At 46.9% G+C, this 25,521-nt stretch overlaps 1 protein-coding gene across 1 annotated transcript in view; it reads left to right on the forward strand.

The window, feature by feature from the left end:
• The window catches only part of LOC102829387 (serine/threonine-protein phosphatase 4 regulatory subunit 1-like), an 80,526-nt gene that overhangs the window by 49,708 nt on the left and 5,297 nt on the right, over positions 1-25,521 (forward strand). The window contains exons 6-17 of the mRNA XM_006839308.1: positions 11,955-12,062; positions 12,839-12,904; positions 14,913-15,071; positions 16,130-16,265; positions 16,961-16,985; positions 17,266-17,753; positions 19,761-19,830; positions 21,196-21,301; positions 21,582-21,677; positions 22,243-22,428; positions 22,659-22,820; positions 23,639-23,739. Coding sequence (XP_006839371.1) covers positions 11,955-12,062; positions 12,839-12,904; positions 14,913-15,071; positions 16,130-16,265; positions 16,961-16,985; positions 17,266-17,753; positions 19,761-19,830; positions 21,196-21,301; positions 21,582-21,677; positions 22,243-22,428; positions 22,659-22,820; positions 23,639-23,739 — 1,703 coding nt within the window. The remainder of the gene's footprint in view (positions 1-11,954; positions 12,063-12,838; positions 12,905-14,912; positions 15,072-16,129; positions 16,266-16,960; positions 16,986-17,265; positions 17,754-19,760; positions 19,831-21,195; positions 21,302-21,581; positions 21,678-22,242; positions 22,429-22,658; positions 22,821-23,638; positions 23,740-25,521) is intronic.

The following is a 25,521-nucleotide window of genomic DNA, read 5'->3' on the forward strand; positions in this document are numbered from 1 at the left end:
ACAAAGAAAATTACAAAACACTACTACAAGAAACCAAAAGATACCTACGGAAGTGGAAGAACATACAATGTTCCTAGATAGGAAGACTCAACATCGTGAAAATGTCAGTACTGCCCAAAGCAATTTATACATATAATGCAATCCCAATCCAGATTCCAACAACATTCTTCAAAGAGATGGAAAACACAATTACAAACTTTATATGGAAAGGAAAGAGACCCTGGATAAGCTTAGCACTGCTTAAGAAGAAGAACAGTGTTGGAGGCCTCTCACTCCCCGATTTCAAAATTTACTATATGGCTACAGTGGTCAAAACAGCTTGGTACTGGTACAGTGAAAGATACATTGACCAATAGAACACCATAGAGAATACAGAAATTAACCCATCCACATACAGCCAACTGATTTTCGACAAAGTGCCTAGGTATATTGCATGGGGAGGAGATAGTTTCTTTAACAGATAGTTCTGGCAGAACTGGAAAGTGATATGTAAAAGACTGAAACAAGACCTTTACTTTACGCCCTATACAAAACGAACTTGGCATGGATTAAAGACCTAAATGTGAATCCCCAAATTTTGAAGGTCATCAATGAAAAAATTGGGACAAATGTGAGTGCTCTAATTCTGGGCACACACAGACTACCATACATTTTGAAAATTACATAAAAGTAGACAAAATAAGTGATTGGGACATACTAAAAATTAAAAACTTATGTGCATCAAAAGACTTCACCAAAAGAGTCAAAAAGGAACCCACTGAACGGGAAAAAAATCTTTTGCAATGACACATCAGATAATGACACATCAGATAATGGACTCATTTCTAAAATATATAGGAAACTACAACACCTTTACAAGAAAAAGACAAATAACCCAATTTAAAAATGGGCACGGTAGCGTAGTGGTTACGAATCGGGCTGTGACCCTTAAGGTCAGCGGTTCGAAACTACCAGCCGCTCCACGGGAGAAAGATAAGGCTTTCTACTCCCATAAAGATTTACACCCTCGGAAACCCTGTTACAGGGTCGCTATGGGTCGGAACCGACTCGATGGCACTTAACAACAACAACAACAGCAGGACATGAACAGATACTTCACCAAGGAGGAGATCTGGGCAGCCAACAAACATATGAAGAAATGTTCATGATCACTAGTCATTGTTGTTGTTATTGTTAAGTGCCATTGAGTCGATTCCGACCCATAGTGATCCTGTATAGGGTTTCCAAGGAGCAGCTTATGAGCTTGAACCACCAACCTTGCAGTTCAAACGACTTTGCAGTCTGACGCATTAGCCAACAGGACCACACCACGACTCCATTAGAGAGATGCAAATCAAAACAACGATAAGATACCATCTCACACCAGCAATAACAGCAAAGATAAAAAAAAAAGTAGAGGACAATAAGTGCTGGCAAGGGTGCGGAGAGACTGGGGACCCTCCTACATTGTTGGTGGGATTGCAAAATGGTCTAACCTCTCTGGAAAGCAATATGGCACTTCCTCATAAGTTTGGAAATAGAAATACCTTATGATCCAGCAATTCCTCTACTTGGTATTTACCCACAAGAAATGAGGCATAACATGAGTGGATATATGCACACCAATGTTCATAGCAGCACTATATACAATAGCAAAAAGATGGAGACAGCCTAAATGCCCATCAGTTGAAGAATGGATAAACTGTGGTTCATTCACACAATGGAATATTATGCTACCCTGAAGAACAACAAGGAAGCTGCAAGCCACCACATAACATGGATGAACCTTGAGGACATTATGTTGAGTGAAATTAGTCAGTCACAAAAGGAGAAATACTACATAGGACCACTACTGTAAAAGACAAAAAGAACCCATAATTAAGGGGAAAAAACAAAAACTATATATATAATTGCTGATCACCAGGATGTATGGGATGAGAGGAGGTAGGGAGGGAGGAGAAAATAGAGCACAGGGTAGGGAATAGACACAGGAAAGCTTGGGTCCTGGGGCGGGGGACAGGCAATACACAAGAAGTGAGCGTGGAATAGAAGAACAAGGCAGATGAGAGAATAGTAAGGCCGGTTCGCATGGGCTAAGTGGGACAGAGGTAAATGATGATGTATACACAACCTTGAAATAACAGGGCTTCGGGATATAGCGATTGAGGCATGGTTTGAAAGGGTAAAAGAGGGGAATAATGTTAAGCTTGACTTTCTTTCAAATCTTGGTTTCTCTTGCCTACCATTGTGAAATAGACACTTGGGGGTGGGATGGGGGAAGGAATAGCCAAAAACATCACAATAGAAAGCTTCTAAGCCTGTCTTCAGCCTATAACTGATTGGAATACCTTACAGGGGGCTAAAAATTGCCCAGTGAAAGAGTCCGCCTGTGGAGCCTGTGCGTTGCATAAGACCAAAAGTGGAAATCAGAACCCCATCCAAAATTGTCTGAGGTGGGAAATTTCCACTGGAAAGGATGAGTAGAGTAGCCTGGAGTAGCTAAAAGAACAGAAGATACTTTGTGAAGAAAGACCAGCAGGAAAAATCAGAAACAATAATGGCAGTATGATTGATTGCTACAAGAACATGTAAGCTGTTCGCCCGGGAGCTATCAAGGCAAGTGGTTGGGTCCTCTCAGAGCAAACTTCCTTCTAAGACTAAGACTGAAGGGGAATACACAAGCAGGCATGTGGTCTGGATGATGACCACATTGATCACTGATAAGGGGAAGAGGAGGAAAAACAGCAATGAAGTTGGGGTCTAAGTCTGACCACATTCAATAGACTACTGTGAACCCAGGAGGAGACCTGGATGGCCAGCAGTTACAGCAAGACCCAGGAACTTCTGGGCCCAGAGGCAGTGACATGGCCACAGAGGACTAGAGTGGAGAATGAAGCATCCAGCTGATATGAAGTGAGGGGAGATGCACAAGAACACCCATTCTTGCAGATAGTACCCAATTGACCTGCTTCCATGGCTGGATGATCAGAACTCGACTAGAAGAAGAAAGAAGAGGGGGAAAAAAAGAGGAACTTGCTACAATTTGATGAACTTTACCTATATGTATGGATGTTGTTGTTGTTGTTGTTAAGTGCCATCGAGTCGGGTCCAACCCATAGCGACCCTGTACAGGGTTTCCGAGGGTGTAAATCCGTAGCTCAAAAAAGGGAACAAATCTTTACAGCAAAGATCACTCCCACCCCCTCGGTACACAGGGTTGATAGGAATGGGCTACTTAGACATTGGTTACCCAAAATGGTGATGGTGGGGGGGCTATAAAGGCAAGAAGTGACTGGCTTACAAGCTTTCAAGAGGGAGCCTAGTTCCAGATGGAGCAGGGGTAGGTTGAACTTACAGTGAATGATTTCCAATCTGTTGGGACCAGGCTGGTGAAAGGAAATGGGGATAAGACTCTTGTGGTACAATAGTGAATAATTGCCATCAGGGCTGACTGTGGAGGCTAGAAATGTAGAGGTAGATATTTTTTGACAAAAGGAGGCGAGTGATTGATTTTGTAGCCCAGGAGCGGGTCTCTGGGACCATCAAGTGAGAAGAACAGAGAGCAGGACCCTAGCCAGAGAGGCAGTGACTCCTGGGATGGAGACAGAGATGATGTGGACAGATGGAGCGGCTGGGGACACTGGACTCAGGGAGGGAGGGAGGCTGTGTGCTGAAGGCCGGGGGGAGGGGGCCTGTGGGGTGTATCCTTTGGTTATTTGATGATGCATGGAGGGGATTGTAATCATTGCAGTGAGATGAAATACGATAGGATAAATGTAAAAATGATGTTCTCCCATGTAAACCCACATAATTCACAATAAAAACTTAAAAAAAGAAATCAAGTGACATATTACACTAGGCACATGTGCTGCAAAAGACCTCTTTAAAGTGTTCAGGAACAAAAATGTGAGTTTAAGGACTAAGGTGCCTCATATGCATGTGAATGTTGGGCAGTGAATAAGGAAAGTGGAAGAATGGGTACATTTGAACTTTGGTGTTGAAAATGCCACGGGCTGCCTGAAGAGCAGACACACTTATCTTGGAAGTAGTACAGCCGCAGTTCTTCTTGAAGTAAGGATGGTAAGACTTTGTCTCTCATTCTTTGGACATGTTGTCAGACAGGACCAATCCCTGAAGAAGGGCATCATGCTTGGTAAAGTGGAGGGCCAGCGAAAAAGAGGAAGACCCCCAATGAGATGGATCGATACAGCGATAGCTGTAATGGGTTCAAATACAGCATTTGTGAGCATGGCACAAGACCTGGCATTGTCTCATCCTGTTGTGTGTAGGTTACTATGAGTCGGGACCAACTCATCAATATCTACCTAACATCAACTGGAGGCTGTACTTGCTAGAACCCTCCCGGAGGTCACGATTCTGATGGAGTTGGTCTCTGGGTGATGATAGCAGATGATCCGGAGAGCTGCTGGCTTGGAGAGGAGGCAGTGGATAAGAAGCCAGTTGTTCTGGTCTTGGGTGCCTTCTGTGTCCAGCTGTCTCTAGCCACGCGGTGTGAACATGGACACGGACAAGATGTCTGCTCCCACTCGTCTTTTTCCTTTCAGGAGAGGCTGAAGAGGTAACAATCAGTTAGCTCGGACGCTAGCATCTCCAGTGGCTATATGGCTGGGCGAATCTCTACACATTTTACACTGTGTTTACAGCCCGGGTGACATTTGGGGTCCTAGGAACGTGTACCTCACTTCCTTGTGGAGTCAGCAGTGTGGTTCATGCCTGCTTGCTTTTACTTGGAGGTGAGTTGTGAAGGCCTGTCCATTTGTTCATCTCTACCTCAAGATGGTAGCCTGCGCACAGACGGGGAGCCATGTGGCCTTCCCACGCCTGGCCCCCAGCGCAGCGGCAGGCCCCAGTCAGTCCTAAGTAAATGCTAGCTGTTAAGTGACTGAATCGGTGGAGCCTGGGCGAGCTGCATCTTGTAATTAGATCCAGACAGGATAAACAAGCCACTGGGGACCAATTTTAACTCCTCTCGCTTGCAAGAAGGCCATTAGCATTCTGAGGTTAGAACTCATTGTCAGAAGCCTGTTGCTGCCTTCCAACACATTCTCACATTAAGGCTTCCTCTTTTTCTGCCGTCATTCCTATTTTTAAGCTCAGTTTTAGTTGTGCATTTGTTTAAGAAGAATGCTGTAGTTAGGCGCTGAACGGAATAGTTGAGTCTCGGCAACTCAGTGCGGATCATCATTCCGCACAGACAAGTTCTCAGGGCCATGGTGATGTCATTTGTTGTCACTGATGTGCCAACTTTTAATGATTCTCTCACACAGGGCAGTAATAAGGAGGCAGGGGCGTTGCAGGGACAGAGATACCAGAAACTGGCATCCTGGCTGCAGACACCTCTGATCGCCCCTGGGCCAGAAACAGGTATCTTGTCCATCTGGAAGACACAGCTTTTCAGTGTATGTGCCATAGACAACCCCCCACCCCCACCCCCACCCCACTGGCTTTCTTGCCCCTTTTCTGCCATGTGCAGTCCCAGGTAGACCAGTGGGTGGTGTTAGCCCAGGTGCACTGCGCACTGTGGGTAGAACAGACTTCAGAGCGCCAACAGCTGCCTGTACCTCCGCCCTCCCTTCTCGCCCTCTCTCCCTCCACCCTTTTGCTGTTTTTTTGAGGGGGATGGTGGTTGACAGCATAAAATTGGAAGAATAAAATGCCTATTTTGCTAACTTTGAAAACCATTGTGACTTGGGTGAAGGTTTGTAGAGCAGATTGGTTTTCCATGGAACAATTCAGGCACCTTGGTTTCATGTCGCTGATTGCGGTCCTCATAGTGTAATGTCACTCATCCCAAAGGCCTCCCTGGGTTTCCTGTTTCCACACCTCCTTTTTTCTGACCCTTCTGGACATGCTTCTTGGTGAAATGCTATCCCTTTGATCCCAAAGGGCTATTTTGTTAACTTTTTATTTTCTTTTAATTTCATACTCAGATGAGTTACAAGACTAGTCAAAGGAACACCTATGAGCCTTTTATTCAACTTCTCCAGTAGCTTTCATTTTGCTATATTGTTATCTATACACACACACACACACACACACACACACACGTATGCATAGCTTTCCAGAACCTTCTGAGAGGGAGTTGGAGACACTGCAGTCCTTTGTCCCTGAGTACTTTTCTTTATTTTCCCAAAAACCAGGGACATTCCCTTTTACACACCTATAACACAGTGGTAGAAATCAGGACATTTAATACTGATACAATCAAGTTGACTTCAAAAAGTTGAGGGGAAATTCCATTATCTTTTAGCTCCATGTTCCCAGGAACTTTTGGAAGTCCCTCAGACTGTTGTCTCATCCACAGGACATACCTGAATGTAGTTAGTTATCCCAGTAACGTTCTTTACAACTGCTTTGTCACCCAACCCAGGATCCAGTCTGACACCAAGCGTTACATTCAGTTACTGGTGGTGGTGGTGGTGTGCTGTGGAGTCGGTTCCAACTCATAGCGACTCTATATCGGGTTTCCGAGGCTGCAGATTTTTACTGGAGCAGAAAGCCTCATCTGTCTCCTGACGAGCGGCTGGTAGATTCGAACTGCTGACCTGGCAGTTAGCAGCTCAGCTTGGAATCCACTTCACTACCAGAGCTCCTTCTTCAGTTGCTATATTGCCCTTTATGTAGGGTACTTCCTGAGCCTGTGTTTGAACGTGAACAGTTTTGTGCGGGGTCCAAGTAGATCGCCTGTCAGTTTGGGCTGCTGTGATGCTTCCTTCTGACTAGTTCCAGGTTATGTTTTTCTGGCAGGAGTGTCTCAGTGATAGTCTTGTGTCCTCAGTGCATCTTGTTGAGGAATCAGGAGGCTTCAGTTAGTCCCAGTCTTAGCGGTAGGCTCTGAGTGTTTCTCCCCTTGGAGATTAGAGGAGGGATCACCCTGGGGTAGAGTAGGTTCCTCCCGTGAGTTCCAGCACCAGCTAATGAGGCTGGTTGTTGTTGTAATGTGGGGAAGAGTCCTCCTGTCTCCATAACTTTGATAGAGTTTTGTTTAGGACTTTTATATCCATATTCCAGAGCACTGTGGTAGATGATTTCCTTTCCTTGTTGTGTTTCTCGGGTTTTAGAATCAGGGTTGTACTAGCCACAAGAAATGAGTGGAACTATCCCTCCTGTTGTATTTTCTGTAAGATTTTCAGATTGCTATTATTTTCCCCTGAAATATGTGTTTGGATTTACTAGTAAAACCTCTGGTCCTCAAGTTGTCTTCGTGAGATGGATTTTGGTAACAGATTTAATGCAGACATGGGACTATTCTGATTTGTTATTTTGTCTGTGTCATTTTGGTCAAGCGTTTCTTTTTTTAGGGAATTTACTAATCTCTTCAAAGTTGTCAAATTTACTCAGATCAAGTTGTCTGCTTGTTGTTGGGTGCTGCTGAGTCAGTTCAGAGCGACCGTATGTACTGCCTGGCCTGGCCTCATCCTCAGTCATTGTTGTGTTTGAGCCCACTGTTACAGCCACTAGGGTATTCCAGCTCAGCGAACGTTGCTTTTTCATGTGGCACTGTGGGTAATGCACTGGGCCTCAAGGTCGGTTTGAACCTTGAGGTCGAAGGTTTAAACTCACCAGCCACTCCTCAGAAACCCTATACAAGGTCTCTATGAATCGGGACCGACTTGACAGCACTTAACAACACAACAACAATCCTTTGGCAAGCATGATGCCCTTCTCTGGGGACTAGTCCATCCTGGTCCAAGGTACGTGAGATGAAGTCTGGTCATCTTCACTTCTAAGGAGCCTTCTGGCCTGGACTTCTACCAACACAAATCAGTCTGTTCTGGCAGTCCATGGTGTTCGTCACCAACACCATACTTCAAAGGCAACTCCTCTTTGGTTTTTCTTATTCATGGTTCACCTTTACATTTATATGACATGACTGGAAAGACCCTGGCTTGGGTCTGGCCTACCTAGACATCATCGCTGTTTTGCCCACTGCAATATGCTGTTTGGTTTGCTGACCTCTGCTTCTGTGGATGTTGGTTGTTGATCCAAAGAAAATAAAGTTCATGACTTCAGTCTTTTTCCATGTTTATCATGCTGCTCCTTATTGGCCCAGTTGTAAGGATTTTTTTTTCTTTTTGTTTTTATGTTGAGGTATGATCCATGCTGAAGGCTGTAGTCTTTGGTCTTTATCAGTAAGTGCCTCAAGTCCTCTTTACTTTCAGCAAGCAAGGTTGTGTCATCTGCATAGTGCAGGTGGTTAATGAGTCTTCCTCCAGTCCTGGTGGCAGCATTGATGGACTCAAGTGTAGCAGCGGTAGTGAGGATGGCCCAAGATTGGATATTGTTTCATTCTGCTGTGCATGGGGTCACTCTGTGAGTCGGTTCTGACTTGATGACACCTAACAACAACAGCATTGTACTGCTAATACAAAAAATAAAGGCAACAGTCTGTTGTTGGGTAGTGTCCTTGTGTCGGTTCTGACTCGTAACAACCCTGTATAGGGTTTATGTGGAGTTATGTGTTGCAAACCTTCACCTAATTGGAAGGTTTGGGTTAGGGATCCTTCAAACATTGGCTTTTCCTGTGCCATTCTCTCTCTCTCCTCGCCATCTAGGACTCCATGACAGGAATATTGGGCCACTTGCAATTGTCCTAGATGGCTTTGAGTCACTGTTCACTTGGCATTAGTTTTTCTCTCCAATATTCAGATTTGGTCTTTTTTAAGTTCGGTGACCATTTTTGTCAACCTCAGTCTGCTGTCTTCCCAAGTACATTTTTTATTTCATTTGTATTCTTCAGCCCTAGAATTTCCATTTTGACTTTTTTTAAGTTTCTATTTCTCTGGTAAAAATTTCTACCTTTCTTCCTAATGCATATGCTCTCGTTGTTTGTTGTTGTTAAGTGCCATCCAGTCAGTTCTGACTTACGTGACCTTGTATAGGGTTTCTGAGGCGTGGCTGATGGGTTTGAACCGCCGCCTTTGTGGCTCACACCGCCTTGAGGCTGTGTACCTGCAGCGCAATAGCAGGACTCCTCCAAGCTCATGTTTCCTCTTTTATCCTTGAACATGCTTACATTTGCTTCTCTAAAGTCCTTGTGTACAGCATGTAGATCAATTTGATGCTGATTTCTGTTGACTGCTTTGTTTTTCTTCAATGGACCACTTTTTCCTGTTTCTACATGTGTAGTGGTTTTGATTGGAGAATTGTTTTGTGGTTGTCGAGTCAGTTCCAAGTATAGCAATCTTGTAAAGGTTTCTGATGAGAAGCTGATGGGTTTGAACCACCAACCTTGCAGTTAGCATTCCAGTGTTTATCCTATAACACCACATCAGGACTCCTCACTGGCTATTATAATGGATCTATTTCAGAGTCTCTGAGTTTGGTTCTATTTCCCTAACATGATTTTTGCCCTAGTAGGCAGTTCCTCTGGTTGGTCTCCAATTCCAGACTGCCTCCCTTGTGCTGAGCAGCTGCTGAAATCTCGGCTCAGTTTGCCTTGTGTGAAGCCACTGACTTGGTGCAGGGTCCTAGGGGACCTCCTCCACGTGTGCATAGTTTCACACTCAGCCAAAGATGGAAGCAGATTGAATGCCCAGAGTTTAGACCTTACATCCAGATCTCTCCCACTGGAGTTCCCCTTCACTGCCTTGTCATTGTTCGCCACTACTTCAGCTGCTTGCTTTTGTTGTTTTTATAGTTTGTCACAGTTCTTTCTTGTTACCTGCGGGTGAGTGAGTGTGACCAACGAAAACCACAAAAAACAAACTTGTTGCTGTTGTGTTAATTCTCAGTCTTCGCGACCCTACTGTTGTTGTTGTCAAATACCATCGAGTTAGTTCTGACTCATAGTGACCCTGAGTAGGGTTTCCGAGACCAACTGGTGGGTTTGAACTTTGGTTCACACTCTAGGGTTTCTCTTACAGTGTCACAGCAGGGCTTAATGACCCTATAGGACACAGTGAAACTGCCCGTTAGGGCTTTCTAAGCTGCACACTTTGCACAGGCGTCTGCGCTTTCTGCCCCAGGGAGCAATTTATGGGGGTGAACCTTCAATTTATTGGTTGGTAACCATGCACTTAACCAACGGCGCCACCAAGGCTCCATTTGTGCCCAGGCTGCTATGCTATTATCACAAGTCTTACTTTAAAGAAAACAAAACGTTTCTTTTTTATAAGGCCCATTTCCTTGATGAGGTTCCCGTTGGTTCATTCATTATTACCCCTAGTTTCTTCCAGTCTTTGAACGTGTTGATTATTATGCTGTGGTTGTTGTTAAGTGCCATGAGTCAGTTTCCACTCATAGCGACCCTGAGTAGGGTTTCTGAGGAGCAGCTGGTGGGTTTGAACCGCTGAACTTGTCCAGCGCTTATCCTACTGTGCCAAACTTTTAAAGTGTGCACATTTCAACACCGGGCTTCTGTGGGTTTGTACCTTGACTGTGGGTCATGTGGTTCTGATGTTTCTCGTGTCTGTGAACTTTCTTAATCATCTATCGGATCTTCCTGATCACATACCGCAGACACTCTGCATTCTATTGCTTTCTACTGAAGAGGGTTAAGTTTTGTTCTTGTAAGTAGTTAACCTGGTTGGATTCCCTTCAGACTTGGTTTCCCTCCAGTGGGCAGCAATGGCTACTTCTCAGTTCCTCAGCCTCGAAACGATTGTTTTTCCTGTGACTCCCACCCTCACTTTCCAGCTGCTCTGGCAGCCTAGACGCTGTCAGACTTCTCCAGCCCATTAAGCGGTAGCTTGTGCTTGAGACCACGTGACACTGTGTAGCGGTGCAGTATAGGAGGTGACTGGAGAAAGAGCATTTGCAATGTAAACGTTGTTTTACAACGTTCTCCCCTCTTTGAGGAAGAAACTCCTTTCTTTCATTTCTGCCTGTGCCCACAAATCATTGTTTATATTTTGCCCACACATGTAAATGGTTGTTGGTGTAAGGGTAGTCCAGTACATCCCACTCTGCTCTAATTATCTTTTCATTTCAGAAATTTCATGTTTCCACTAAGTTTTTGAAGCTACGTTAGCACCATTGACTTTTTTTTTTAATTTGGGGGTGGGGGGATGTACACTAAAACACTCAGGAACATATAATAATTTAATTTAAACAACAAAAAGGCACATTCTGCAAGCCTGCCTCCTGGCTACCAGCTCTCAGTCCCTCTCTTCCCATGAATCTAGAGTCCTCAGCTGCTCCCTCTCTCCATGCCCTCATCTCTGCCTCCATCTTTGATGTTGCTGCTTCTCTGGTTAGGATTCCGGTGAGGGTCCCGCATTCCGCTTGTGCTCTTCTCCCTTGATGGTTCTAGGGTCCTCTGTTCCTGGACTATAAGATTAACTAATTCTCCATTTTTATTACAAAACTTCTACTTTTACAGTTGTGATAATCTCAGTTAGTCATGATAACAATTACTCACTATCGAATCATAAGAATCGTATCCCCATCTCCTTTCACCAGACCTGTCTAAACAAGATGTAAACCATTCAGTGAGGATTCTACCTTCCCCTACACACTCTGAAACTAAATTCCCTCCTGAAACTTTGTAAGCCAGTCACTTCGTGCCTCTTTATAGCTCCCCAATTTTAGGTCGCCAATGTCTAAGTTGCCTGTCCTTATCACCCCTGCATACAGAGGTAGCATCATTGACTTTTGATCACATTCCATAATCTCTTTGGACCTTCAGTTCCTTATCTGGACAAACAGGGATCAAGAATTCCCAGGCTATAGTTCTTGGGAAGGTCAAATGAGCGATTGCATGTAGATTCTTTGTGTATGTCTTGGGGACACGGTGGCTATCGGACAGGGAGTAACTCTTGATCGTCAAGAGAAGCTTCTCTGAGTACAAGTTGAGAAACACTTGCCTTGCGTCAACTTCGGGACTTAACAAAGCTCAAAAACAAGTGTTTGTATGTATACCAATTTTGAATGTAACTTGTTACGTTACCTTGTTATGATCCTGAGATTCGTGCTTTAAAGTGACCCTCGTTGTCTTGTTATTTTGTTTCTAGATCATCTGTAAAATGGCCTCAATGCTGAGCAGGAACCTGGTGGTGCGTCTGCTGCTCCCCCGATTCTGTGACCTGTGTGGTGACAGCAAGCTCTTCCAAGTGCGGAAGGTTGGAACATAGACCCTCAAAGTGCTTACATTAAAAAAAAAAAAAAATTAAAAATGGAATCCTCTGGAGTTTCTAGATGAATTCAGTAGAAACAGCCTGGGGGGAGAAACGTGACCTGAGCAGGTTGTTCGGAAAATCTCTGAGTGGTCCTGCCCGTTTTTACAGTGTCAGGAAATGCCCAGAGAGCTGGAGTGGAGATTCTGCCATACTTAGTCAGCCCGTTGGTTCTGAGGTGCCAGTGATGAGTCAGGAGACGCTGCTGGCGTGTTAAAGGCCTCTGCACTTGACCCTTGGAGACGTCCATTCGCTGGGCCACATGGTTTGCTCCAGAGCCCTCTGTGCTCTGTAGTCCCACTCTTTTCAATAACTGGTCACCTGGTGTCAAGTTCTTCCTTTGGAAGGCCATTGCCATTGTGCCTGAAAACTTCCTTGTCCTTACGGCCTAACCAGCCGACTCTCCCCCTCAGTGCCTCATCAGGACGCCTAGGCAAGATTGATCTCATTTGCCACCCAGAGAGCGATAAGGGTCTCTTTTGCCCCATTGTTAACTAAATGCATGTGTATCAGGATCAATTCAGAGCCAGAAGGCCCGAGAATCTGGTCACCCTTTTGTAAATCTCTTGGTTTTGATGCACCAGAGGTGCTGCGTGGGCGGCGGGCGGAAGAAGTGCTCGTTAGTGGCATAACTGCTGCCATGCTGCGTGTTCCTTAGTGCTTACAAGTTGTTAAGACAAAATGACAGCTAAGAATAACGGTATGCCTTTTGCCTTTTTAAGGTGTGTGCTGCCCATTTTGGTGACGTTTGTCATGCTGTTGGACAAGAAGCCACTGAGAAGTTTTTGGTACGTGAAGTTTTGCCAGCTATAATTGCTGGTTTAGCTCTTAGCGCACTTTCAAAGTCAGTTGTAAAGGTTGGCATGTTTCAGTCAGTTTTGCGTTCGTCCAGTTCCAACTGCATGACCCCCGAAGTGAACAGTTTCACGAGGCACTGGCTCTGCAGAGAGGGGGTCTTCCTTGTGGACTGTAGCTGTTGCCCCTTGTGGTCAGTCTGTCTTTCACAGTACGAGGCACACACCCTTGCCCTCTTGACTTCCCTTTCTGGAACAGCTCTCCACCACTTCAGTCCAGGGCCTCAACACGTTTGGGACTTTTCCTCGGTCCACTGGTTAAAATCTAGACCCTCAGTGGGGATTCAGGTCCCTTCTCTGTCTCACCTCCAGTCACTTTCCTCAGCTCTGAACCCTGCCTGGTCCAGGTGGCTCTCCCATCTAACTGTACATCTGAGTTATGGGCCTGGATGGGGCCCCATTGGTGCAGATTCCAGTTCCGTAGGTCAGGGTAGGCCCAGGTGGACATCTGTATTTCCGATCTGCTCCTTTACCGTTTGGACAGTCAGCAGGACACAGAGCCACTTTTCTTGCCACACCACCCCTTTAAGGCCCCCTGTTCATTCCTGCCCTTTCCCTTCAGAGTCCCACTATCTGGTGGGACTCTGTGACTCTTTAGCCCCACCTTCCATATTCTGGGCTGTTCCTGGCAATACTTGCCTACCTGTTGCGCCAGGGAGAATGATTTTTTCTTTGTTCAGAGTTCTCATTTCATGTTACGAGTACTTGAGCGCCCCTTCTCCCCTTTCACAGGCTCCCTTGTTTTCTTCTTTGTGTCCCTGTGTTTAGCTCAGTCCTGGGGAGCTACCTTAATGTGTGTAACTTTTATTTGAGAGGATGTACCACCTGGTGGTTGGAAGTTAATCTCAGAACATATAATCTTCAAGTGGATTTTTTAAGGTTGCATTCAGAAGTTCAATTTGTTTTAAGTGTGGTTCAAACTGACTTTTCAGTCCAGCACATTAACCCACAGTGTCACTACAGTAAGATATTACAGCTAATTGAATGGGGAAGGGAATGGGCTACAGATTGAGAGTCAGACCAAAGACTACTGAAACATTTACAGAGAGATTCAAAACTGGCCGGTTTTGAAGGTGATAATCGGTCACACTGCTAGATGCGGTTTGCGTTACTCGCAGTTGATAACAAACAACTTACCTTGATCACTGCAGATTTGTAAGTAGTCTAGTCAAAGACAGCAATATGGATGAGCTAATAGTGGAACAGCCATTAAAGTTCAAAACTTTTCTCCATTTTTCTCTTTACTTCAGGTAACAGTGATCTGGCATTCTACCTTTTTTGGAGCTTTTCTGTATATTCTATTAAATTTAACCAAGTTTACTTGATTATTTACTAAAATCAAGAAGTAAAAGAAATGATTATCTCTTCTACTTACCTTACTTTCTATTTGTTTCAAACAATTCCTTTGAGATGAGCTTAGTTTCCCCTTCGTTTTCATTAATTTCTAGACACCAGCACCAGGTTTGAATGAAGACTGTATTGTGTCTCTGGTAAAGGTTCACACTGCAGTTTAGGCTCCCATTCAACAATCTCTATGCAAGTTGTTCAATGAATTGGTTACATTCTTCACAATGTGTGAACATTCTCATTACTTCTGTTCAGGTTGTTCTATTTCCCTTCATCTAGTTTCCCTGCCTACTTCTGATTTTTGTGTGAAAGACATTGGTCTCATGTAGGTGATGTTTTAAAGGAACAGAGTACTCGTGGGTGATAGTCTTTGCTTTGTGTGCCAGTTGTGCTAGAAGGTGACCTTAGGGGGGGTTGTTGTTTACAGTTTGGAGTATCTCAGGGTAGTAATCTCGAGGAGTCCCTTAGTCTCACCTGCCTAGTAAAGTCTGTGTTTTGTAAAAATTTGAGTTCTGTTCTGAATTTGATTTACGTTTTTAGGAGCCATCTAGTGTGGCTTTGGTCTTGAGCAGCATTATTTTATTTGTTTTGGTAGATCCCAAAGTTTTTTGAACTCTGCTCAGATAGTGTTTGGGGGATGCGCAAGGCCTGTGCGGAGTGCTTCATGGCTGTGTCGTGCACCACGTCACCCGCGGTCCGAAGGGCCATGCTCTCTCCACTCTTCATCAGGCTCATCAGTGACCCCTGCCGATGGGTAAGTCAGGACACAAGTCCACGGCCACTTCCAGGCCTCACCTGGCCTTCCCCAAGGGTGCCCGTGGTCTCTGTGCTCACAGTAGCTGATTGGCATCACGAAAAATCCCAAACCTAAGCCTGTCACTGAGCCCATTTCAGATCATAGCGATCATCTATAGACAATCTGAGATGGGAACACACAGCCTTCATACTGACCCTGTGTAGATGGTTATGAGACGGGAACACACAACCTTCATATTGACCCTGTGTAGACGGTTCTGAGACGGGAACACGCAGCCTTCATACTGACCCTTCATAATGACCCTATATAGACGGTTCTGAGATGGGAACACATAGCCTTCATACTGACCCTTCATACTGACCGTATATAGACGGTTCTGAGACGGGAACCCGCAGCCTTCATAGTGACCCTTCGTACTGACCCTGTATGACGGGAACACACAACCTTCATACTGACCCTGTATAGATGGTTCTGAAACAGGAACACGCAGCCTTCATACTGACCCTGTATAGATGGTTCTGACACGGGAACATGCAGCCTTCATACTGACCGTGTATAGACGGTTCTGAGACGGGAACACACAGCCTCCCCATTTTTCTCCTTGGAGCGGCTGGGTTTGAACCCCCTGATCGTGTGGTTAGCAGCTCACCGCCGAACCCCCAGAACCACTAGAAGGAACACTAGTTTCCTTCTAGTGTCATTAGTGAGCTTTGGCGGATATTAAGAAAGGGCCAGAAGCCCTAACGTTTTTAGTGCATGAAGATGATGGCAGTCAGAACCAGAAGGCAAGAACTACTATCATGTGACCATGCCCCATCATGACTAAGAAAGTCTGTTCAAATACTTTCTAAGTTAGTAGATAGGGAGCTAACATTTGGGAAAAACAAAAACCACTCGGGCACCAAGTCCTCCCTTGGTTTCTGTTGAAGACTAGGAAGTGACACCGAACGCAGGCCGTGTGCAGTCACTGGACTGACAATGGGCCGTCTGGCCCCGGCCAAGCTGCCAGGCTGACACTCCGCCCGCTGCTCACCCTTCTGCTCCCTCGGTTTCAGGTGCGCCAGGCCGCTTTCCAGTCCTTGGGCCCCTTCATCTCCACCTTTGCCAACCCCTCCCGGGCTGGCCTGTGTGTCCGAGAAGACGGGACCCTGAGCATTCGGCCCCCAGCCGAGGAGCTCCACTCTGGTTCTCGCTCTTCGTTATCAGCCTGGTAAGCTCTAGCAGGCTCATCACCTGGACCCCCAACTCACCGTGAGCACCTACACCCCCAGCAGTTAGCTCATCTGGAGTTTCCAGAACAGTCACCTCCTGGGCAGGATGGAATATTAGAGCTTTAATTATGTAAAGAAGAAAAAGTAATTGCAATAATGATTTTGAAACCTGACTACAGGGTTATTAATAATGAAGTTAGCGTGTCTCCTAAATTTAGATGAAATATTCATTGAGAGCAATGATTAAATAACCTGTACAGGATGGACGTTTTCTCTTACTTTCTGATTAATGACGTTCTTTTCATCATTGACATTGGGAGAGACAGGAAGAGCTCTGTGACACAGGTTCTCCCGCCCATGTCTCAGTGACCCCGCCACGCGTTGGTCCCGCTCTAATGAGTTTCTAATGTGGCAGCAGACTCTGGAGTTTTCAGCCCATCCCTCTGAAGATGAGGGGCCCATACTAGCAAACCCAGTTGAGGTTCCTTTATGAGCGTCTCTGTTGTTGCCTGTAGAAGGCAGGAGAACACCTGTGGAGGATTCTACATCTCAGATGATACAGAGCCTTTTTAACACAGGTGCATCCTTCACCTACCCCCTGCTTCCAGTAGAACATGCTGAGCCCCTGCCCACATGCAGCATTTCCCTCAGCCAGGCTTTCCAAGTGACTGGCAGCAGCCCCAAGTCCCAGTGGTTCAGTGTTTCTTTTCTGAAGGCTGCCCCCTGGTGGACATCCTGGTGAGCAGTCAGTCTTGCACCTGGCAATGTGTCAGCCCCAGGCAGGCTCCTGCTCCCCTCCAGTAAGTGCAGGTGCTTTCAGTACATATGACAGTCCTGGAGCGGGGTGAGGAGGGGGCCACTGGAAGCTTCCACCCTGTCTGCTGGGACTGGAGAGAAGATGAGGCCTGGGGCCAGCGGCGATGTGGATCTAATGTTTTTCCTGTGTTACTTACTCCCAGTCTGTTACACAGTGCTCAAAGTTTGCCTCCCCCAATTTCACGTAGTTTAAAGACACCTGTGCGGATAGAGGCAGACCCACCGCTGGAAGGCACATCCTCGGAGGCCAGTCATGAACTGAGTACCCGTAGTGCTTCAAACGGCTCAGCAGGAAGCCCAGTGCAAGACTCTGTCGTTGTGGTTGGAGATGAACTGGCCAGGTCTTCCCCAGGACCCTGCACTTTCTCGAAGCTCTCCAATGCAAATGGCCTCACCACTAGCAGTCACCTGGTGCCACATTCCTCGGCCTGCCTGGAGAGCTCTGCAGATGTATTCAGTAACTTTTTGTACTGGCGGACTCCCCTCCCTGACATCAGCCGGGATTTAGAGCTGCTTGTGGGCCAGGCTGGGCCGCAGGAAGATGCCTGTTGTCCACCTGAGACAGCACATAACAGCTGTGTGCCCAGCAGCGACATTCAGAAAGTCCTCCATCGCTTACAGGAGCACATGAGGAATGACCCAGATGTCCAAGGTAAACGTTGCCCCTTTTGAAAGAACAGGGAACAGGTATGACCAAGTTACGTGTTGCCCGCTGTGGCCACTTCCTGCTGGTTGAGGTGCATGTAGGTGATGCGTGTGTGTGAACCTAGGTAGATGTTTGTGGAAATTGTGCTCGTCTCCAGAGGAGACACCTATTCATCTCCCCGCAGCTGGGAGTCAGAGAGCCCCCACCGCTGCCGGGCTCCTGCACTCACTCTGCAGAGCGTAGGGACTGTAGGGACAGGCAGCCAAGGACAGGGCTCCTTTGGGACCCCCAAAGCTTGGATGTTTTGGTTTTGGTACAGAAGGAAAAGTACAGTTTCTCCTTTGGGGTGTTTGTCTTTTCCTGACTTGTGCTCCCACCGAGCATGAGATCTGAGAGCAGACGTTGCCGTCCAAGCCCATCTACCCGCTCGGTGCTGTCTCTGAGCACTGAAGCATTTGCATTTCTCCTTGAACCTGAGAGAACAGTCCAGGCTGCAGTTGCTGGGCAGAGCTCTTGCAGGCTTTGGGGCAGGAGATGTGAAAATCCAGCCTGCCCTCTGATTATTCTCTGCTCTTACATTGGCCACGGAAATTAATTCCATGTTTACTGAAGGGCTGAGTGCATAGAGCATGCCGCTTCCAAGAGTTACAAACAGAAATCTGGTCTGGAAAGCTTGTCTCGAAAACACATGGACCCCCGAGATCAGCTCCCAGGCTGGGGGATGGGGGCTGAGGCCACTGACCTCGGGAGACCCTTGTGGTCCCATTGGGGCCTTGCATACTTGGTTTCCTGGAGGATGGGTGGACGGGGCTGTGACAGAGGTGGCCAGAATGCACACTGGAGCCCAAGGACAGCCAGCTAGTGGTCATGGGAGCAGAGGGCCTGGGAGAGGACCTTGCAGAGCAGGTGACCTTTGATGTGAGCTTCAACCAAAGGCTAGAGAAGGGTGCAGTGGGTGAGTGGCCATCCTTGAGGGTGTCTGTGCAAACATAGTCATAGAAAGGGTCCAGAGCTCAGGAGGACTCTGCAATCTGCAGACGTTCTGAAATGCTTGGCTTGTTCAGGCCCTTGTGAACCGGCTATGGCTGGAAATGTTTCTTGGGTCATTGAGGGGACCTGGAGTTCTCCCCCAAGGTGGGGGCTTGCTCTGGGTGCAGTAATGGGGAGTGAAGGGGGCAGCTAGAAGCTCTAAACATTTGATTGAACGGCGGGACCCCTTGATTCTAACCAATGCAGTAAGTCTCGTGTGTGTCAGGTATGTTCATTCACAAGCACGTGTGCTCTGGGGCGGGGGCATGGAAACATCAGTTTGTTTTGGAGGACAGATGTGAATTGTGTGGACTTTATTCTTTGAGAGGGTTGTTTATCACACAGTAATCCTGGGCGCAGAATCCACAAAGAGCCCTTGGGGCTTGGTGAGCGAGAGTTCTACTTATCTCTATAGAAGTGGTTGTCTACCGTGTGTGTGTGTGTGTGTGGGGGGGGGGCTTTACATTTGGGAGAGCCAGGCCCCCTCCTGGATCCGATGGGCTGCCCAGATCGCCTTGGCAGTTGAGGAACCTTGTGCAGAAGGTGGTAGCAGCGGCCTGCGGTTTTCCTAACGGAGGTGTCTGGGGTTCATGTTCCATAGTCTGCTTGCGATAGTTGACATTATTGCTAAGTTTCGCCACCTTGCTGAGGGCTTGTTTTGACTCCAGAGCACAATTTTGGAGCCTTTTGCAGCCCAGACACAGATGTGTGGAGTGTGTGTCTGTGTGGTGCTCTGGTGTCATGCAGCCTCATGCGCACTGCGCTGTCCTGAAGGAAGACTTCTCTAAAGTAGTCCCTCCAAACCAAATCAAGTTGTTAAAATTCTGGAAACTTCCCTCCCTCCAGCTCAAGTTCAGGTCTTATCAGCTGCCCTGAGAGCTGCCCAGCTTGACTCCACGAGTATGTCCAAGAGCAAACCGCCAGCAGAGCTAAATGAAGCCTCCTGTGGGGATGAGATGGCTCTGTCTGCCACCCCCCCTCCAGACGCGCTGGCTGCAGCCAGGATGTTACAAAGCACAGTGAGTGTCTGCCCGGTCCCTCCGCCACTGACGATGTGACAGAGATCACAAAGCCCTGCTTGCTGTTATTAACATATTCTGGCAGAGATGATAAATGGCAAATTTAATTTTATTCTTAAGGTCATGTTTTGGATAACTAGACAACCAATCAATCGGGTGATTGATAACTCTCATTGATTCTCTTCCACAAAAACAAGGGTGGGGAGACCAAAAAGTGCCTTCCTTCTCCTCCAAAGACTAGAGAACCGGCTCACTGCTCACAGATGTTCATTCACAATATGTAGAGGCTGGTGTTGGCCAAGGCTTCGAGACAGATCCTCCCGTTTCCTAGGAACTCATTTCACAGCCGTCTGCCTCAGAGTGATACTGCGAGTCACTTCTCCCGGCCACTCCCCTGGGGCCCTGACCAGGGGGAACGGGATCAGCACCTGCTTGTCATACTCAGTCTCTTCCTGAAGCTTGTAGCTGCTCCTTCCTGATTCCTACTAAGCAGCCAAGGGGCCACTTTGAGCTGTGGTCTTTCACAGGGAAAACCTGGGCTAGAAACAGCTCACAGCCCTCTCAAGTCTCTGCCCAGCCTGCCCACCTCTCACTGGCCATGTGTGCTCATGGGGTTGCATGGTGACTGGGTTTGGAAGCTGCCCCTGTGAGGAGTTCACATCCCTGACTGAAATGGGTCCGGTGGAGGTGGGGCATGAGAGTGGTGCCGCCGTGGGGGGGATCATCTGGGGAAATGGACTCACCTTTGGGGGTTGCTCTGACTTGTGTCTTTCCTAGGCGGTAGTTTGACTCCTGAAATAAGCATGATACTAAACAGTTGCACTGAAGGCTTTGGGATAAAATTAAACCCTCAGAGGATAGCAGATTCCGGTGCTACAGCTTATTGGTATATGTGAATTTATTAACTTGGAGGAATTGAATTCTTAGGTTATCAGCTCAACATCTTTCATTTTATCATGTGCTCTGTTAAACAAACAGTGCATTGCAGCTGAAATCCTTGGGAATTGAAGGTTCTGGTAGCATGCCTCTGAGCAGACGAAACATCTATTGGTGTATTAATCGACTTTCCTGGATCATATATTGAGCTGATTTGTCAGAACCTATTCAGCTGGTAGACAGTCTGACATTTCACGTGCACGTAGGAAATGCATGTTAGGGTTGAAGGAGAAGGCCAGGCCCGTCTCCGTTACTGTTAATCAATGATCAGAGGCCAATATGTCACCGTGGAATGTCCCCACTTGTTTTCATTGTTAACCTAACGTAAAGGCTCATTAGCCAACGTTAGGCGGTGTTTGTGTACATGTGGAAACGGGGGAGTTTTCCTGGTAAATACTTCCATATCAGTCTCCTCTTTTCCCTCTCACCCTGACCCAGCGAGGTAGCCACCTCTGATTCCCCAGGAAGGCTGCTGGCTTCACCATTCCTGCCCCCGTGTCTCACACATCTGGCTATTACTTGAGGGCATTGTTAGCCACACTGGACCTTGGACGGGAAAAACAGCAGATGGTACTCTTGTCAACTGTTGTGGTTTCATAAGGTCCTCGAACAGTCTTGAAGTGAGAACTTATTGTCCGGTTTCCTTGGTGCTTGCATGCCTGGTCTGTACAATGTCATGTATGACTTACTTCAAGCATCTGGAGAGATACTCTTGATTCCAGGGAACCTCTAGCCCTAAGTTTGCAGAAGTCAATGCTGGCACCAAAAGCGGATTCTTTGGAGGGGGAGTAGTCGGGAAACTTCTTCCTCTTTTGGAGTAAGTTGGTAATGTGCCCAATCAACTCTGCAGGATTCAGAAGAGACCCTCAATGGGACCCACCACCCCTTGCAGACTGAGCTGAACCATGACTCTGTCTCACAGGAGGAAACTAAATCTAAATTACAGGTTTGTGAAAATATTATGCCGCCTCTTTGAGAGAAAAGCATGACATCTTCTGCAAGTTTAATTTCAGAATGGCGTTGGAACCATAGTCGTTTTCTTCTACCATCAGGAACATAGTGACTTAGCTCTCCCTTTGAGCACAGATTCTAAACTGTCAGTGAGATGGTGTTTTATGAAGGTCACATCCCCTCTGTTGGGAAAACAGGGTGATGGTCAGTGTAGTCTTGGGTCCCTTGTTATTGGTGCAGTTCTAGGAAAAGTGAAGACTGTTTCTCTCCTTAAGGGCTGTGCGCACTAAACTAGCCAAACATTGCTTTTGAGATGTTTCCCTCTATAATAGCGAATGTTCTCATTTTACAAGGGGAACAAGTGGTGGCCATTGCCTTAGCTTTGGTCTCCAGCCCCCTCTGTGGGTGATAAGAAGCTCACCAGTCCAAAGCCCTCAGAACACCTTCTTGTTCCCTACAAGTCTCGGCTTCATTTTTTTTTTTTTTTTTTCACCTGGAACCTCCCGTTTGCCCTTCTCTCATGTCAGCATGGTGGTCTTCCTTTCTCTCCCATTGGCCAGGACATCATTCCTCAGCCCCTGCTGGACCAGTATGTGTCAATGACAGACCCAGCGCGCGCTCAGACTGTGGATACCGACATAGCCAAGCACTGTGCGTACAGCCTCCCGGGGGTGGCGCTCACCCTAGGCCGGCAGAACTGGCATTGCCTAAAGGACACCTACGAAACGTTGGCGTCGGACGTGCAGGTAAAGCCCAAGTGGGCTAGGCCCTGTCATTGGGAAGGAGCTAGAGCTGGCCCCGGTTCACTGCCCAGCATTCACATGGCACAGATTGTTCTCAGGAAATCAAGCTGCATGTGGCCAACACCTACCAGTCATAGTTTAGCTTCAGAAATGCCATGCGCGATCTCAGTAATGCTAACCTAGCTTGGTTTCTGTACCTTTCTGTCCGTTTGTCTGCTGCTGCACACTGACAGTGGAAAGTGCGCCGGACCCTCGCCTTCTCCATTCACGAGCTGGCTGTGATCCTCGGGGACCAGCTAACAGCGGCCGACTTGGTGCCCATTTTTAATGGATTCTTAAAGGACCTGGATGAAGTGCGCATTGGGGTCCTTAAGCATCTGTACGATTTTCTTAAGGTAGGAAGGAGGGGAACAAGCAAATCAGATCTCTCATTGCCGCCCCCCATTTTAAAAACCAGATCAGCAGAGGGTGAGTATTCTGTGTCTTTCCCTGTAAGCTTCTTGCCCTTCCGAGCTTTAATTCTGAGGAGAATCCTGGACATACGAAGTGGTTTCAGAAAGTTCGTAGAAAACTTCCCATTATCTTTTAACTCCACTTGTCCACATAGTGTTTGAAGGCCCTTGTAGACTTCCTCACACTCTGTGAAAAAGGAAAAACAGGCCTGGCAAAAAGACATGAGTGCCCAGAGGTCACTCGGGAGGAGCCCCGGCCGAGAGCCAGTCTCCATTCCACATGAAGGCCTTTTTTCTGCAAGATGCAGCTCCTCTTCTTGCTGCTCTGTTTGTTCGTTTGTTTTTTTGCCTTTCAAGGGAATGATGAGTTTTAAAATAAGGGTTTAAAAATGGCCTCGAGAAACGAAATACTCACACCCATGCCACCCAGCGCTGTCCTGATGGCTTCGGGCTCACCCTTAACGTAGCAGCATTTCTGGGCACAGGAGAGAGTTTGATTTAGATAGGAAATGAAGAAGGGGAGAGTCCTCTGGGCATTTAGACGTACAAAAGCTCACGTGGCAGCCAAGGGAAAAGATGGGCAGCATTCAGGTAATAGCTGCATCCGTGCACGCCCGCCCGCCATGAGTGGTGACAGATAGGCCTTGGGGAATGCAGAGTCCCTGCCGGTGACCCGTGTGCTTTAGAAATGCAGTACCCACAGGGACTTGCCTAGAGGAGGACATATGCTTATTTATTTATGTACACTTGTTTGTCAACAGCTGCTTCATGCAGACAAGAGGAGAGAGTATCTCTATCAGCTGCCGGAATTTGTAGTGACCGACAACAGCAGGAACTGGAGGTTTCGGTATGAACTAGCAGAGTAAGTAAAACCTGTTTGGGGACAGGAGAAGGCAAATTAGAGTGCTTAATTCGTCATTTTCCTCCTTAATAATTGATTTCCAAACCAGCGGTGATAGTGTTCTTTAAGATAAAGAGATTATGTTCTTATTAAGGGACAACCTGAATTCCAGAGCTCCAGCTTACATAGTCTCTGGGGAACCCCTCCTGTGCAGCCCAAGGGTTCTGCTGTTCTGGGAGCAGCTCATGGGCACTCAGGCAGAGGCGAATCACCTGCTCTGCACTGTTTTCCTGCTAATCGGAGCCGTTTGGGCCAAAGCTTTCCTGAACGTTCTGAGAGCAGTCCTCTGTTGGGTTGGGGGGAAGGGATGGGGGACGGGTCTACAGAAGCCACACTATGGTATGGTCTAACTCAGTCAGACAATTATCCCATGAAAGACCCCTTCGGGGCTCCTACCTGGACCTGGTTTCGGTGTGAAGGAGTGATTTAATTCCATCTCATGCCAGCAAAAAGGATTGTTAAAAGGGTTTGTTTTATTTTTTTGCTTTCTCATGGCTTCTGTCTAAGAGAGTGAGGACATCTGATTGCTCTCCTTTCTGGTGTGTCCAGGGCTCTTTGGGGTTGCTGCTGGGCTGTTCTGTCCATTTTCCCTGTCTGCACCTGGAAATCCCACCCCCGCCAAAAAAAAAAAAAAATCCATCAGACTTGTTGGGGTGGTTCTTCGGGATGTGATTTGGGATTTGGATCATGCCAGGGAAAACGAACAGATTTTCTCATGGTGGTCTTTAATCATTATGCTTTTAATCTGAGAGATTGAGGTTTCAGTCCTGATGCCATGTTCCCAGCTCAGGGCTCTTCTAGAAGCACAGAGAAAAACAGGTCCGCGGGTGGTGGTGGTGGTGTTTTGTTTTGTTTTGTTTTGTTTGCCTGAAAACTGCGACCCCTAGTGGCGGCCTGCGGGAGCACTTGGCTGGGAACTGGGCCCATCCAGCCTCACCTTGGAGCGTGGCCTATCTCCCATCTCTCCTGTGGTTATTGAAGCCAAAGATGCTGATATGAATTCTGTGTTCCTGTGCCCACGATATTGGTATCATTCTGTGTTCCTGTGCCCACGATATTGGTATCATTTTTTCTGAAAACAGTGCATTTTGATATGAGAGCATTCACCGGCACTCTTGGCTCCTGGTTCTAACTTCCTCCCTATACCTTTTTTCATTTCCTTTTGTTGCCTGTGTGGAAATGGGCCATGTATTCTCTTCCTCCTGTTCTCCCCAGCCCTATTTAGAAAGTAGCAAACGCCATGGAGCTGGACCATGTGGACCATGCTAGCTTTTCTCTTTTCTTTTGGAGTTGAGAACAAATGGTTCCAGTTTTGTGAGTGGGACCTTGTGAGGTTTAAAAGACCCCAGAGTGGGGCCGTGAGCAAGGAAACTGCAGTATAACATTTAACGTGCAGTTTCAGGAAATACTGAAGGGACCAGGAAAGAAGTCCCATCAGGCCTCCTTCTTCCTTCTGATCAGCCGATCTCTGGGAACGTCAGCCTCCTTGCTATTTTTACGTTATCTGATCCTAAAAAGTTTTATGTGCTCTCCTGATGATAACCTAACATTGAAATATATCAAGTCCGTCTTCATAAATTTCTCAGCCTCTGCTTTTCGAAGTTGAATTTATTTCCTTTGGGGTGTGTGTGTGTGTGTGTGTGTGTGTGAAGGAGAACTAACATTTCTTTCCTCCTCATTTCTTGGCATGACCATTGCACAGAGACCGTGGCTGCAACAATGGACTCGAACACTGTGGTACTC

The sequence above is a fragment of the Chrysochloris asiatica genome, unplaced genomic scaffold (genome assembly GCF_000296735.1).
Source record: "Chrysochloris asiatica unplaced genomic scaffold, ChrAsi1.0 scaffold00023, whole genome shotgun sequence".
NCBI lineage: Eukaryota > Metazoa > Chordata > Mammalia > Afrosoricida > Chrysochloridae > Chrysochloris > Chrysochloris asiatica.